This window comes from Oncorhynchus mykiss, chromosome 12 (assembly GCF_013265735.2).
Source record: "Oncorhynchus mykiss isolate Arlee chromosome 12, USDA_OmykA_1.1, whole genome shotgun sequence".
Lineage (NCBI taxonomy): Eukaryota > Metazoa > Chordata > Actinopteri > Salmoniformes > Salmonidae > Oncorhynchus > Oncorhynchus mykiss.
Genome location: NC_048576.1, coordinates 38,133,179 through 38,148,998, shown reverse-complemented (window position 1 = coordinate 38,148,998; position 15,820 = coordinate 38,133,179). Strand labels below are relative to the sequence as shown.

General features: G+C 43.3%; 1 protein-coding gene across 4 annotated transcripts in view; it reads right to left on the bottom strand.

Moving 5' to 3' along the window:
- Positions 1-1,581: 1,581 nt before the first annotated feature.
- Positions 1,582-15,820, bottom strand: part of LOC110537558 (rab GTPase-binding effector protein 1) — a 31,109-nt gene continuing 16,870 nt past the window's right edge. For 3 of the 4 annotated variants that reach the window (XM_021623687.2, XM_036937512.1, XM_021623689.2), the window contains 12 exons: positions 9,984-10,286; positions 9,714-9,866; positions 8,188-8,292; positions 7,781-7,897; positions 7,448-7,546; positions 6,920-7,060; positions 5,739-5,928; positions 5,126-5,137; positions 4,375-4,430; positions 3,452-3,550; positions 3,226-3,342; positions 1,582-2,481 (listed from right to left, as the gene is read on the bottom strand). In XM_021623687.2, coding sequence (XP_021479362.2) covers positions 2,380-2,481; positions 3,226-3,342; positions 3,452-3,550; positions 4,375-4,430; positions 5,126-5,137; positions 5,739-5,928; positions 6,920-7,060; positions 7,448-7,546; positions 7,781-7,897; positions 8,188-8,292; positions 9,714-9,866; positions 9,984-10,286 — 1,494 coding nt within the window. In that variant the 3' untranslated portion in view covers positions 1,582-2,379. The remainder of the gene's footprint in view (positions 2,482-3,225; positions 3,343-3,451; positions 3,551-4,374; positions 4,431-5,125; positions 5,138-5,738; positions 5,929-6,919; positions 7,061-7,447; positions 7,547-7,780; positions 7,898-8,187; positions 8,293-9,713; positions 9,867-9,983; positions 10,287-15,820) is intronic. The other variant, XM_021623688.2, reaches the window with a different exon arrangement.

Below are 15,820 nucleotides of genomic sequence, written 5' to 3'. Positions count from 1 at the left end.
ACTTCTAGCCCCTTCTTATTAATGGTATCTGTTGCTTTTATACATGTCTTACTACTCGAAAGTCGTCTTAATTCTGGCTCAAAAAACTCCTGTATCTTATTTTTGAAATTGGCATGTTTTGTTTCTAAATGTCTGCTCAAGAGTGGAGGTTTCATCTAGTTGTGAGATAGCCAGTGTGTTATATGTGCAAAGGTACTGAGGAAAGGCACTACTCCCAATATAAGTGAACCCCAAATCAATGTAGTCATCATATTTGCGCATCTTTGATGGTTCAACGACACTGTCTGTTGTTCGGTGCTTTCCGGGGTAAGGTGGCAGTAGCTCTTCGGCTTCATCAGATTCACAACTGTCAGTGTCCATGCTAGCTGGGCTAACAACAAATGTAGAATTACTGATGCTAGCATTGGATGTGCTCGTGGAAGCAGAACAACTTGTGTAGTCGCCAGGTGCACTACTGCTGGTAGTGGTAGCAGTACTACCTGTAGAACTGGTATGTGTCTCTATGGACACCGGCCTTACTTATTTTAACCATTAATCAATTTTCGAGCAAACGGAATGAGCAGCAGCTACATTTGGCTACATACGGACCGTTGTGGAATTCCCGTGAGTGTAACGGTTCATGTGATTGGATGTTAATTATTTGACTAGGCTACCTGCATTTGACAATGTGTTATTTCGCTGAACACTAGATGGTTTAATTTTATATTTGGCAGTGAAGCGAGGCTACTCAGGCGAGAAAAAAAAACCTCACCCAAACGTATAGTCCTGTTCGAAAATGTAAATGGATGTTTGAAAATGTGAAGAAAATAATCCACATTTAAAAACAACATTTGAATCACTTTTATTTGCTGTACCCCGGATGGCATTGCGCATACCCCAGTTTGGGAATACCTGCCCTACACCATTACACCAGCAGCCTGTACCGTTGACACCAGGCGGGATGGGGCCATGGATTCATGCTGCTTATGTCAAATCTTGCATGACGTATCAGGGACCGGGATTCGTTGGACACTGCAATGTTTTCCATTCCTCAATTGTCCAGTGATCGCGTGCCTACTGGAGTTGCTGCGTCTTGTTTTTAGCTGATAGGAGTGGAACCCGGTGTGGTGGTGTGCTGCAATAGCCCATCCGTGACAAGGACCGACGAGTTGTGCGTTCCGAGATGCCGTCTGCACACCACTGTTGAACTGCGCCGTTATTTGCCTGTTTGTGTGTGTGTGTGTGTGTGTGGGGGGGGGGGGGGGCTGACAGTTTGAGATACTGTAATGGGCGCGCCTGGCGATCATCACGCTCAAAGTCGCATTGGTCAGTCATTTAGCTCATTCGAACATTCAATCGGACAGTAACTGAATGAATGCCCCGATACCCGCTGCCTGCTTTATATAGATGGCCACATGACTCAGTCTGTAGGAGTGAACCATTTTTGTGAAAGGGTGGTTTACCTAATACTGTGTATATTCTGTTTACATTATTATGTACACATATTTCTATGAATCTCCTTCATTAAGTCTTTGCCATAGGCCCAACAGGGTGAAAATGAACTACAAAAGCATGGAGAGAGAAAGAGAGTAAACCCAAGGGTGTGTGAGTGAGAAACAGTGGGAGCATTTTATTAACCACTTGCAGACATGGCAGAAATTTTGTGGATCCATTTGTTCCCATTACCTGAAAGAAGTTGGAGTTCAGGGTTCCCCAACTGGCGGCCCACAGGCCAAATTTGGCCAGTGGTGATTATATTTGTTGGAAATAAAATAGTGTAAAAATGCCAACAAATAAGCTCCAAGTGATTTTAATTTTTGAACTATGTTCCAAAGTATTCCGACACAGAGAGATCTATGTGATGGTATAAAAACTTAAGCAAGGTTTTAAATGATTGTTTTAGTCAAATATCTGTTTAGGCTTCTTGTGGTCAATTTGCCGTCTACAATTATTTGTAATTATGTTCCGACCTCCTGACCATCCACTCAAGAAAAAAATTGTCCCGTGGCTGAATCAAGTTGATGATCCCTGTTGTAGAAGAAAGTGCCTTAGAAGGCTACAAACGCCTCCTTTGGTTGGGCTAGTATGGTCAGTCCAATATCTACAGTAAAAACACAGGACAGATAAACAGGCAGGAATTGCCACTCTGCAGGAAACAGTCATTTAGTTATTTGCAACCTCTTAGTAGTAGTGTTCACTCCTGCCTTGGTATGCTCCAAATCCTCCTGTACAAACAATGTATTTTTTCATCCTCCACCTTGGATTTAGGCTTTATTTTAAAAAACACCCACACCGCTCTTATCCATCCTGAGCCCTTCCATTTGGGGGGGTAGGAGAATTTCATTAGGCCAGTGAGATAGAGTGGGAGGAGGGGGAATGCAGTTTCTTCAGCAATGGGTATCATGTCTCTGGGAGCTGGCTGATGTCAGTTAAATTGGTGTTGTTGAGGATGGCTCGGATACGGTCGAGAGAGTCAGTCTGTCTGATCCGCTCCAACTGGACCTGAGGGGAAGAGTGATTGCATGATTGAATTTACCAGATAACCTAGAACCCTCAAACTCAACTGTGGATCTCTAAGCCAGTTCCACTGTGTTTTTTCCATTGTTCCCCTCTAATCAGGGACAGATTTAGAACTTGGACAACAGGTGGGTGGAATTAATTATCAGGTAGAACAGAAAACCAGCAGGCTCCAGGCCTCGTATACCCTGGATCTAGAAATACACATAGAGCCATGTAGGTTACATCTCACATATCAGGGGCAGCACATCAGAGATAGGGTAAAATAAGCCACTATCAAATAGTCTTAAAAGCACCAATGAGGTGCTGTATATGGTTGCCGGGGAGGAATATGGTTGCCATGGTAAGAGGTGTACTTTAGCAGTTGGAGTACCATTGCCATAGTAACACCACGATCATGCGGACCTATCAAATGTAAGGTCAGACAAGGTAAAGATCAGTTTTTGTCAAATACAAAGTTATGTCTAAGATCTAAATAAAAAATCCTGATCAAATACTTTTACGCATTTTACAAGTAAGTAAGTGCTCATCTATTTCTAGGGGAAGGCATGCATTGCTTACCAATGGAAGCGGAATGGTCATACATAACCTATAATACATAATTGGAGGTGTATTTGCTGTCCTATATCTATGAATGTTAAACACTAGTCTGAAGACAAAAAACTTAAGTAACCAGTTTGCGATCTCAAACTGGTTGCCATGGTAACCAGGCGGCATTGCGGTCCGTACCTGGAGGTTCTGGGAGAGCTTGACAAAGTCCCTCTGCACCTGCTCACTGACGTCCAGCTCTGTCTGCAAGCGCTGTGCTTTGTCTTTCTCATCCAAAGCCTGAGCCTCCAGGGAAGTCTGCCCCCCACACACAGAGACACACACAGTATCACTACTCCCACAGGATGTTGAGACTTATCACAGATAGGTGAGAAAGGAACAGCAGTGGCCAGTTTTAACCTCTGACCTTGGTTGTGGTGAGATCTCTGAGCTGCTCCTCCAGACTGCTCTTCAGACCCTGGACACTCGCTAATGTCTTGCTCGTCTCTGCCAAGCTGCTCTCCAGCTGGGAAATTAGCACATCAATCAGGCTTATTAATAACTACTGGCACAAATAGTCTAGTACCAAACTTGAAGTCCTCCTGACTTAATTCTGAGGAGGCTGCTAGATGTCAGCACGATGCGTCGATAATGAAAGGGGCTGTGCCTTAGTGGTTCTCCTCGGTCTTTCTCACTCAAACACCCACATGGACATCCACACAGTCCCCGAGATCCGCCTCCCTCCATTACAAGTGTTGGATTTTCAAATCCAACCCCCCAGGAAAAAAAAAAAACATTTAAGAGAACCAATCAATGCGTCCACTCTCGAAAAGAGTGGAATATGGAATTATAACTGCCACCTGTCCAGACCAGTGGGGCACCGATCCTCTTGCTGTGTCACATGGTCTGCACGCCAACAAGGCTACAAACAGTCTGCATTGCAAAACAACGTTAAGCCAGTGGCCTCCAACCCTGGTCCTGGTAGAGTTAGGTGCACAGGCTTTTGTTCCAGCTCAGAACTCAAACGTCAAATTCAACTAAACATCAAGACCTTCGTTAATTCAGTTGTGTACATATAAGGCTTGAGCCAAAGCCTACACACCTTGTAGCTCTACACATCTATAGTCAGTGACCACTGATATTGGCCAGGAGTTATTCACATTGACACATTGGTGATGGTAAATAAAAATCACTCACACCTACATTTGTTCACCTTATTCCACACATTTCAAAACAGCAACTACTACTCTAACAAGCCAGTGATTTTAGGCCTAAACTGGGATCATGTTATTGAAGGCAGACACTCAAGGAAATCTGAATTCACATGCAGACTCCCTACAGTTCATTTACCTGTTCTTTCTCATCTTTCACGCGCTCCAGCTCGGTTTTCAGACTCGAGAATGATGCTGGCGGAAGGAGAGAAAAGAGATAGAAGGCTTATTACAGTGCCATTATGATGGTAAATCAGAACATCAACCTCAGACATGCGTTCTAGCATTCTAATGTGGTTCCTGGCAAATGACTCATCACTCATGAATAATGAATCAGCACGGTTTGCCAAGGGGAGTGATGTGTGGGCTACTAAGCAAGCAAACACAGTGCTCCTCCAAACTATTCGACTGACACAAAGAGCAATCAAGGAAGTGTTGATAACTTGGGCCAGAATTCAGCCATTGCAGAACATGGGTTTTCTGCACTGCACTTTAAGCAGTGTATTTCATTTGAACATTTCTGAAAACAAAATAGACAAAAACAAAGCTGTGATGCCACATGAATGGTATTACTAGCAGTGAGGCATGTTATTTTATCATACCCATGCTGACTAAGAAGAGCGATGTGAATGGCTAAGACATTGAGCAAGGTACTTAACCCGAATCGCACCTGTAAGTCGCTTTGGATAAGAGCATCTGCCAAATTACTAAAATGTATGTGCTGTGACATCCATAATATAAAAAAATCCTATACCAATTTGGCATGCAACATGTTCAGAAAAATTACTGCAGCGAGTGAGTTTCTGTGTCCTACAGTCATTAGTCCAACATTTACAGCATTAACACACACAAACAGCCTCAGTAGGTTCGTCAGACAGTGTTTTTCATACCTTCCAAGATGTCTGAACAATCACCAACCGAGAAAAAAGGACAGGAGAAAAAGACAGGTTTGAGAGGGTACAAAGGAAAGGAGGGGGAAAAACATCTTCAGAAAATGTGAAAGCCAGGGTCTTTTATGAAGTTCAAAGGAAAAGCAGAGTTCAGTTGCGCTGAAGAGTTCCATTATGGGGCCGTGAAGCTGAACACTTGCTCAGCACGTTTTATCCCTTAACTCTACTCAGATGTGTACTAATGACACAACTAAGTCATACAAGTTTGAGCTAACGGTGATATTTAGCATCTTTGGCTCTTGGAAAATGCAACTTCGAAGATTTTCTTTATTGCTCGTATTCACTCTCTGCACCTACAGTTTCCTCATTGGGTGTCCAGACATCTCAACTCAGAGCCATAGATAACCATTACACCGGCCCAGTAAATACAGATCAAAATTAAACTTTTGGTAAATCTGGCACATGAATCAATAGATATCTTGATTAATGAGCATGACGATTATAGCGCAACTAAGTAACTTTTCGTGAATGCCAAATATACATCCATGGTTCTTCTCACCCTTCTCTGACCTATCCTTGTGTCAAGCCTCGGGAATGGGAAGGGGAGCCTCACCTTTCTCCTCTTTGTAGCCCTCTATCTCCATCTGTAGTGTGTCCTCCAGGTTCTCTTTGAAGCACTGCTCTGCTTGGAGCTGCTCCTTCAGGAACAGGATCTCCGCCTTCAGCTTCTCTTCTAGGTGGTCTGCAGCCGTGCGCACCGCAACTATGTCCTCCCGCAATTGCAGCACCAGTGGTTGTAGTTCCTAGAGGGCAGCAGAAATAGTTGCACGTACCAATTTAAGTGAGTCACACTAGGTATAAATGGTGAAAGAATTACCTGATGGGCATGTAAATAGCTCGATGGTGTGAACCAGAGATGGTAGTCTGCTTCTGAGGACTGTGCGTGTGGAGAAGTGTATGGTGATGATTTACTCATACATTTCAGTTGCTTCCACCCCTTTTATACTGGTTACTCTGTTCTTCCAAGATTGTTGTTTTCTTCATTTACGCCAACGTATTCCTATTTCTATTCCTCATTTTAAAATCTATTTTAAGTAATTGAATACGGCAATATGAGTTTATATGGGATGGGGAAAAAATAATCAGTTAGGTGGTTACGAGGGTTTAGCTACCGCACTTTCATCAAGGTTTGGATTCAATCTAAAGACTTGTTCATGTCAAAGCGGTCAAGAAATACACTATAGAATCTTTAACACCCCTGAAGGGCCCTAGTACATCAAACAAAGTCAGTGATATATTACCTGGTCAGACAAGTGGATTGTTTCATTTCTAAAAGACAGATTCTGTGCAGGTCTGCTAACATTACTAGACCTTTACAATTCTAGGAGAAGTATTTAACATCTCAGAAACCACATCAACATGACACTCCTATAATGTGTGCAGAATCAGTGCATCTGGAACGCAACCAAAGTCTTAGAATATGACAAAGCTAAATCTAGGCTTAAAATATACACTACATTATCTGTCTTGGATTTACCTCTTGAATATTACTGTGGTTTTCTTCTTTGTCAATGCTAAGAAAGCATGGTATGTAAGCATTGGGGGGAAATTAAGAGCCTGGATGGTTCTTGAAATGAACTCATGTTTATTATTCAGATGTCAAGAGACATTCTGTAAATCTATGAATGTGTGTGACAAAATACATACAAAACAAATCGAGGGCTATGGTTTACAGTATTGAGATGCGCCTGAGAGCAATTCTCAAAACGGTGGCTGTGAATGATTGTCTCGTACTTGCACCGTGGTGGGTAGTTTGAAGTCCTCCTGCTGCTGGAGAGATAAGTGGAGTCTGTGTTTGCCTGTTAGGCTGTCGTTGTCCCTCTGCAGTCTGCTCAGTTCGTCTGCCACCTGCTCCCTAGACTGCATCAGCACTGCCTGGTTATGGCAAAAACAGCACTCCATCAAATCATGTCATCACCCTCTTTCCTCCTGATGATTCAATGTACTGTAAAATGGAACTGCCGACCACAGTCTTCAGGTGTGATTCACTGGCAAATAGAGGCCAAACGTCTGCCATCTGGCAGAACACTCCATCACATTTCCACCAGCTCTATCTCTTTGGCAGGAGAAACATCCTCCTTAATTCCAGAAAAAAGCCAGTTGCATCACTAAATCAAAGGCACATGCAGTGATGGAATGTCCAAATGCTTTGGCTGCCATCTTTTTTTACACAGTCTTTCTGGCATAGACAGACATTATTAAGACACTGGAGGGCCAAACAAAGGCTATATTGAGAAGGTGTAGTAGAGACGTGCTGCTCACCATCTGTTCCTGTGTGTTCCTCTTGGCCTGACTGAAGGCCTCCTGTAGTGTGTTGAGCAGCAACTCCGACTCGTGGACTCTCTGCATGAGAGCAGCGACCTGAGACACAAAGAAAGAAATCAGCAGGCTCCAAGGGATAACTGAGCAAACATACAATCTACAGAAAAGGAATGATGTATGCTGATTTATCCACATTCCAACAGGGAGCATTGTACATTCTTTGAAGATCATAACTAACTACTCAAACAACGTAAGAGCTATGCATAAAGATTACTTTACGCTTTTTGCATAAGAACTCGGAATTGTGCGTATGTGTGTGTAATCAGGACAGACCTTGGCAGTGGTTTCCTCGTTTCCCTTTTTCACAGAGTCCTCCAGCTCCTGTTTTTCACTCAGGGTTCTCTCCAGCTGGTCGTTGGCCTGCCGCAGCATCACCTGGAGCTTCTTTACCTGAGAAGTATCAGAGAAATGAATGGGAGAGATCGGCACCAGTTAACACACTAAATCAGATGGTGCAAATATTTTCTATTCATTTAGGATTCTTGTCGACATATTTATTCGAATTCATATAGCCACACAACATATGCCATTGAATATGGAAAGACTAAAGATCACATTTATCTATAATCTCTAATAAAGGACTTTGATTTTGAGATTTACCTTCTCTTTAAGTATCCTTGGCATTTAGTAAAGATTTCAGAAAGTCCAACTGTAATGGAGTGTCTCAGGGAGGGAGTTACCTGATCACGTGTCTCTGCCTCCTGGCCCTGGATGACTTGCAGCTGTTTCTCGTAGTTGGAGCACATGTCACACCGCCGGCCCAACTTCCTCCCTGCGTTCTTCACCTAGTGACAGACGGCCAAGAAACCACTTAGGAGGAATACCACATGGTAAATACGTCTAGGAGAAAGATGTATATAGAAACTGTGGGCTGTCCATGAGTGCAGACTAAACTGTACACATTTCATAGCAGTGTGAAGATTGTTTACTTTATTCTACAGTACCATTTCAACACTTAGCCTACATTGTATTTTTCCGTTAGCCGGTAATAGCCGGCTTTTGGCCGACAAAAAAATTGAAGAGCTGATTAATCAAATCGGCGCTAGACAAATTGTCCAGGAGACAAAATAATGATTTTTTGCCTATTCATTGATGGAAATACATTTGACTGGTCATGCTTATCGGACTATAGATTAATTGCAGAATTTAGGGGAATGAAATTGGCACGTGTGCAGCATACACATGGTACCTTTGAGCATAAAATCTGTCAGACAGCGCAAGAGCTGCTGCTGCATCTCAAACAGCAAATGTTTTTACTACATATGAGTCAAGTCTTACCTTGCTTCAAAGCAGCCTAGCCAAAATCAGAACATATCCATGAAAGCAATCATTTTATATAAACTTTCTTTCATTGTCCAGTAGCCCAAAGCACAATCCTAGTCATATTAGCAACCCATGCTGGTTGTTGCATATTAGATCTCCCCTCTAAATTTCAAATAGATATTTTTCTCTCTGTCACAAACCGCTCACATGTGCAGTTGGCTTTTGAGAGTTTTCCAGCTAATTGCATTATGGAACAAACATTTGCGCCGTAGCCTACCGTCTTGTGCACAATGTGATTTTTTTGGGGGGGGGGGATTGTGGGTGAACAGGGAGTACAGGCGGGGACTAAGTACACACCCCTGAGGGGCCCCAGTGTTGAGGGTCAGCGTGGAGGACGTATTGTTGCCTACCCTCACCACCTGGGGGCAGCCTGTTAGAAAGTACAGGATCCAGTTGCAGAGGGAGGTGTTTAATCCCAGGGTCCTCAGATTAGTGATGAGTTTAGAGGGAACAATGGTGTTGAACGCTGAGCCGTAGTCAATGAACAGCATTCTCACATAGGTGTTCCTTTTGTCTAGGTGGGTATGTTCTGTTAATATGAATTACCATAATTTAAATGGGATTTCTGTCATTCTGAGCACTGTGAGCGGACGCCCTAATCAGGTTAAGCACCCAATGCATATGGTCCGGTAAATTTCTCAAATACCCGGTCAATTAAAACACTGCCTGTCAAATACTCGGGACCACATTTTCCTAACGGAAACCCTGCTTGGTAATAAGTGGTACTTAGTGGTGATTTTGAACCAATGTGATTATGGAATTACAAGCCAACAACTGTTACCATGTAAACAAGGTTTAGAGTACAATATCGAACTGGAAAACAAAGCCCAACAAAAATATCATAAAATTTTAATGAACCAAAACACTATGAAAACTGTCTGACCTCTTGCTGTAGCAGGTTCCACTCCTGGTCGCTGACCAACCGGTAGCCTGATGGGGAAAGGAAGGCAGTGTCGGGGGCGTGAGAAATGCTGGAAATCAGCGAGGCCGTCTCCTCCTGCTCCGGTGTCATGGCCTTGATGGCCTTCTCCTGGTCCTGGATTATATCAAATTATTTAAATTACTCAAATTATTACTTAAAACTGCATGAAAAAAAAAACTATACATTTTACAGACGCAATAAATTAAAGTATAATAAAGGTTGATTTAAGACCTTGGTGAGGAGGAAGTGGCCGGCCGTCAGCTGGATGGAGCTGACCGATAGTGTGTCCCCAAAGCCCGCCAGGCCCTCAGAGGCCCCGCAGTCCGCCCCCACCAGGGGCCCAAAGTCGGACTCGTCCAGATGGCTGACCGACTTAGCCTTATGGTTGTGGCCCCCCAGGCCCTGGAGACCAGGAGAGGAACCCAGGCTGTCTGTGGACTGGACCCTCCGCAGGCAGTCTTTGTAAGAGTCCAAGGGGCCCCCTGCCACCAGGTCTGTGTCTAAGGAGTACATGGACCCGTGGGCACTGTGGTGCTGGAGGAGAAAAGAGGGAGTAAGTGAGTGGTTGTAATGACGAGAGGTAGATGAGTAACACCTCAGGCTGCATTTACACTGGAAGCCCAATTCAGATCTTTTGCATATCTGATTACTATCTGAACTATTCCCTAATGTGTAAACAGCAAAAAAAGCACATGGAATCTGATCTTGATTTCCACCTACATACACTACATGACAAAAAGTATGTGGACATCTGCACGTCGAACATCTCATTCTAAAATCATGGGCATTAATATGGAGTTGGTCCCCCCTTTCCTACTATAACAGCCTCCACTCTTATAGGAAGGCTTTTCACTAGATGTTGGAATATTGCTGCGGGGACTTGCTTCCAGTCAGTCACATGAGCATTAGTGAGGTCGTGGCACTGATGTTGGGAGATTAGGCCTGGCTCGCAGTTGGCGTTCTGTGCAGGCTAGTCAAGTTCTTCCACAACGATCGACAAACCATTTCTGTATCGTCATGCTGAAACAGGAAAGGGCCTTCCCCAAACTGTTGCCACAGAATCTTCTAGAATATCATTGTATGCTGTAGCGTTAATATTTCCCCTCACTGAAACTAAAGGGCCTAGCCCAAACCATGAAAAATAGTCCCAGACCATAATTCCTCCATCATTCCAGAGAATGCGTTTCCACTGCTCCAGAGTCCAATGGCGGCGAGCTTTATACCACTCCAGCCGACACTTGGCATTGTGCATGATGATCATAGGCGTGTGTGGCTGCTCGGCTATGGAAAGCCATTTCATGAAGCACCCGACGAACATTTATTGTGCTGACGTTGCTTCCAGAGGCAGTTTGGCCACTCAGACATTCAGAGACTTGTACCGAAACCACTCCTGTGTTGTCTTGGCTGTGTGCTTAGGGTCGTTGTCCTGTTAGAAGGTGAACCTTCGTCCCAGTCTGAGGTCCTGAGCTCTCTGGAGCAGGTTTTCATCAAGGATCTCTCTGTACTTTGCTCTGTTCATCTTTTCCTCAAACCTGACTAGTCTCCAAGTCCCTGCACTGAAAAACATCCCACAGCATGATGCTGCCACCATGGTTCACTGTAGGAATGGTGCCAGGTTTCCTCCAGATGTGACGCTTGGCATTCAGACCAAAGAGTTCAGTCTTAGTTTCATCAGAGTTCTTTTGGTGCCTTTTGGCAAACTCCAAGTGGGCTGTCATGTGCCTTTTACTGAGGAGTGGCTTTGTCTGGCCTGAAAGGACTGATTGGTGGAGTACTGCAGAGATGGTTGTCCTTCTGTAAGTTTCTCCCATCTCCACAGAGGAACTCTAGAGCTCTGTCAGAGTGACCATCGAGTTCTTGGTCACCTCGCTGACCAAGGCCAGCTCTAGGAAGAATCTTGGTGGTTCCAAACTTCTTCCATTTAAGGATGGTGGAGACCACTGTGTTCTTGGGGACCTCCAATGCTGCAGAAATGTTTTGTACCATTCCGAGATCTGTGCCTCGCCAAAATCCTGTCGTCTCGGACAATTCCTTCGTCCTCATGACTTGGTTTTTGAACTGAAATGCACTGTCAACTGTAGAACCTTAGGAGTGTGCCTTTCCAAATCATGTTTAATCAATTGAATTTATCACAGGTGGACTCCAATCAAGTTGTGGAAACATCAAGGATGATCAATGGAAACAGGATGCACCTAAGCTCAATTTTGAGTTTCATAGCCAACGGTCTGAATACTTATGTAAATAAAGTATGTATTTAATACATTTGCAAAAATGTCTAAAAACACCCGTTTTCGTTTTGTCACTACGGGTAATGCGTGTAACAGTGACGCAGCAACCTAAGGCGCTGCATCTCAGTGCAAGAGGTGTCACTATAGTACCTGGTTTGAATCCAGGCTGTATCACATCCGGCCATGATTGGGAGTCCCATAGGGAGGCGCACATTGGCCCAGCGTCGTCCGGGTTTGGCCGTCATTGTAAATAAGAATTTTTTCTTAATTGACTTGCCTAGTTAAAAGTTCCATGTAAAAAATATATTGATGAGGACATTATTTTTTAAATCCATTTTAGAATAAGGCTGTAACGTAACATGTGGAAAAAGTAAAGTGGTCTGAATACTTTCCGAATGCATTGTATATAGGCTACTGTATCAATTAATCATTCATGAAATGCAATCAAGCATTTTAGTTGAAATAAAGTGAGCCTTGACCAATTAGCTTAAATAATATATAAACAGTTTTATTTCTGAAATTGCATTAATGAATGTGACTGTTTAGTCTTTGCTGTAATAAAGGCTTAGCAAAAAACCTTACAGACTCTCTGGTAACCTTATATTTGATTTATTGTTGTTTACATTGTTCCAAACAGTCAGAAAAATTATATTGTAATCTATACAGCACCTGTTGCTGGACAGTCAGAAAAATATATAGGATATAGAAAAAATACAATTTTGGTTCTTCGGGTGGCTGTTTAAACACAGAAAGAGAGAAGAGGGAGAGAAAAAGTGGGGATGTGCTGTGGTTGAGCGATGGCAAAACTGCAGTGTCAAGATTGGAAATTAAAAGTGTATTGTCAGCAGAGAATAGTGCTTTAACATGCTTTAGACCAATTTCTTGAATACTTATGTCAGGAATTCTCCAAGCCACTTAAGGAGATAGCATTTCAGACCACAATTGACCATGCTTGTCACAGAGGATTAGGTGGAAAAGTGAACATTCTACCGTCACAGAGAAGTCATTGTGAAGACGTGGAGTTAATATCCTGAGTTTATGGCCACTCCAGTCCTCAGTTCTCTCTCTTTGTACGTCATCACGCAACAGACGTTCTGTTGCACACTCTGACGTACTATCTATACTCGGTTTGTTGTTTTAATGAAATAGTTCATTAAATAGTTTAAAATCATAGCTCAAGTTCTTATTGCTACAGATTCCACAACACGGTTAGCTTTCATGGCTGGGACTGCAAGTTTGTGCGCTGGATTACTGTTAACACTGGAACCGCCATAATCAAACGACAATGGCCTCTGACCTTTGTAAATAAAAAAAATATCCCCCCCAAAAGGCAATGTCCTTCACCTTCCCTGACTATCTAAATGTTTGTATTTTACATTGTGATTTCAAAATTCTGACAAATGAGCAAACAGAAAAGTATTGAGCATTTTTTCACACCTATTCCCAACTTAAAACGCCCAGACAATGCACAGTAGGATGTTGGCACTAATGAGTCCCACCCCACACTGAATGACATATGGAGGATAATTGCACACCTTAACAATGGAATTTAAATAAGGCTTAACTGAATGATAAGGATGTTGAAGTGGTTGATTGAATTTAGAAAGACAGTGTAATGTGTGTGTGTGTTATGCCTATTTATCAGCAGCAAATAATTTGCCCACATGTCCTTGCAGGTTGATATTCTCTATTACCTCTTACTTTATGAAAATACGCTGTTATGGGACTTTTATTTACGTTAACTATTACTAATCACATTTATTGTAACGGAAACAATAAAATACTACATGTTGTAGTAGGCATTTAGAATAATGCAAAACATATCCTTGACAATCCGAGTTGATGAAGTTGATGAGCGAAGGGACGCAAACGATGCCCACTGAATTAATGGCCAATGGATGGAATGGGCGATACTTGTGCAAGTTACTTCACAATCAAAATGTAAATTAGGCTTAACTGAATGATGAGGGCGAAGAGGTCAATTTAATTTAGAACAATAGTGTGATGAGTTTGTGTAATGCCCATTTATCATTATTGGCGCTTATGTTAATTTGACCATGTGCCTTGCGGGTTGATACCATTCTCTTTTACTTCGTAAAAATACAGTAAATAAAACAGTCCCATAAAAATAACTATTACAAATAAAATGTATTGTAAGGGCCTCCCGGGTGGTGCAGTGGTTAAGCGCGCTGTACTGCAACGCCAGCTGTGCCACCAGAGACTCTGGGTTCACGCCCAGGCTCTGTCGTAACCGTCCGCGACCCTTGACTCTATCCAAGTTGCTGAGCAGGAAACAAACAATGTAATCTGATTAAATTATTATTATTATTATTTGTCAAATTGTACATGAAGGGATGGGTGCATTTTGTAATTGACAGACGCAGGGAAAAGACCACCACTTCATCAAATCGTCCTTCAGAGTCAGATGCAGGTAAAAGATTGTGATTTCTATATAGTATCAGAATGAGCACATTCTGCCGTTTCTGACACTTACCTTTGTCAAATAATTCTCACAATTCAAGAGGTGCAACCATTTCCAAAATCCACTTAACGAAAATATACGTGCTGTCAATGCCTACAGCACATGAACACTTGCGAGGCCTCATTGCTCTGGCTACATAGCAAAAAACTAGTAACAAACTTAAAATAGCTTATTGACTCCCCTCAGGAGTCAAATTAGAGACTGAGTACAACATACAATGTTCACAATGGCAAGCCGAACCAAATTAATGGATGAACTGACAGCATTGCAAATGTTGCAGACACACCAAGACAGTCGTGAAGAGAGCACGACAAATTCCCCCTCAGGAAACTAAAAAGATTTGGCATGGGTCCTGAGATCCTCAAAAGGTTCTACAGCTGCAACATTGAGAGCATGTTGGTTGCATCACTGCCTGGTACGGCAATTGCTCAGCCTCCGGCCGCAAGGCACTACAGAGGGTAGTGCGTACGGCCCAGTACATCACTGGGGCTAAGCTGCCTGCCATCCAGGACCTCTAGCCAGGCGGTGTCAGAGGAAGGCTCTAAAAATTATCAAAGACCCCAGCCACCCCAGTCATAGACTGTTCTCTCTACTACCGCATGGCAAGCGGTACCGGAGTGCCAAGTCTAGGACAAAAAGGCTTCAACAGTTTTTACCCCCAAGCCATAAGACTCCTGAACAGGAAATCAAATGGCTACCCAAACTACACTGCTCAAAAAAATAAAGAGAACACTTAAACAACACAATGTAACTCCAAGTCAATCCCACTTCTGTGAAATCAAACTGTCCATTTAGGAAGCAACGCTGATTGACAATAAATTGCACATGCTGTTGTGCAAATGGAATAGACAACAGGTGGAAATTATAGGCAATTAGGAAGACACCCCCAATAAAGGAGTGGTTCTGCAGGAGGTGACCACAGACCACTTCTCAGTTCCTATGCTTCCTGGCTGATGTTTTGGTCACTTTTGAATGCTGGCGGTGCTTTCACTCTAGTGGTAGCATGAGACGGAGTCTACTACCCACACAAGTGGCTCAGGTAGTGCAGCTCATCCAGGATGGCACATCAATGCGAGCTGTGGCAAGAAGGTTTGCTGTGTCTGTCAGCGTAGTGTCCAGAGCATGGAGGCGCTACCAGGAGACCGGCCAGTACATCAGGAGACGTGGAGGAGGCCGTAGGAGGGCAACAACCCAGCAGCAGGACCGCTACCTCCGCCTTTTTGCACTGCCGGAGGCCTGCAAAATGACCTACAGCAGGCCACAAATGTGCATGTGTCTGCTCAAACGGTCAGAAACAGACTCCATGAGGGTGGCATGAGGGCCTGACGTCCACAGGTGGGGGTTGTGCTTACAGCCCA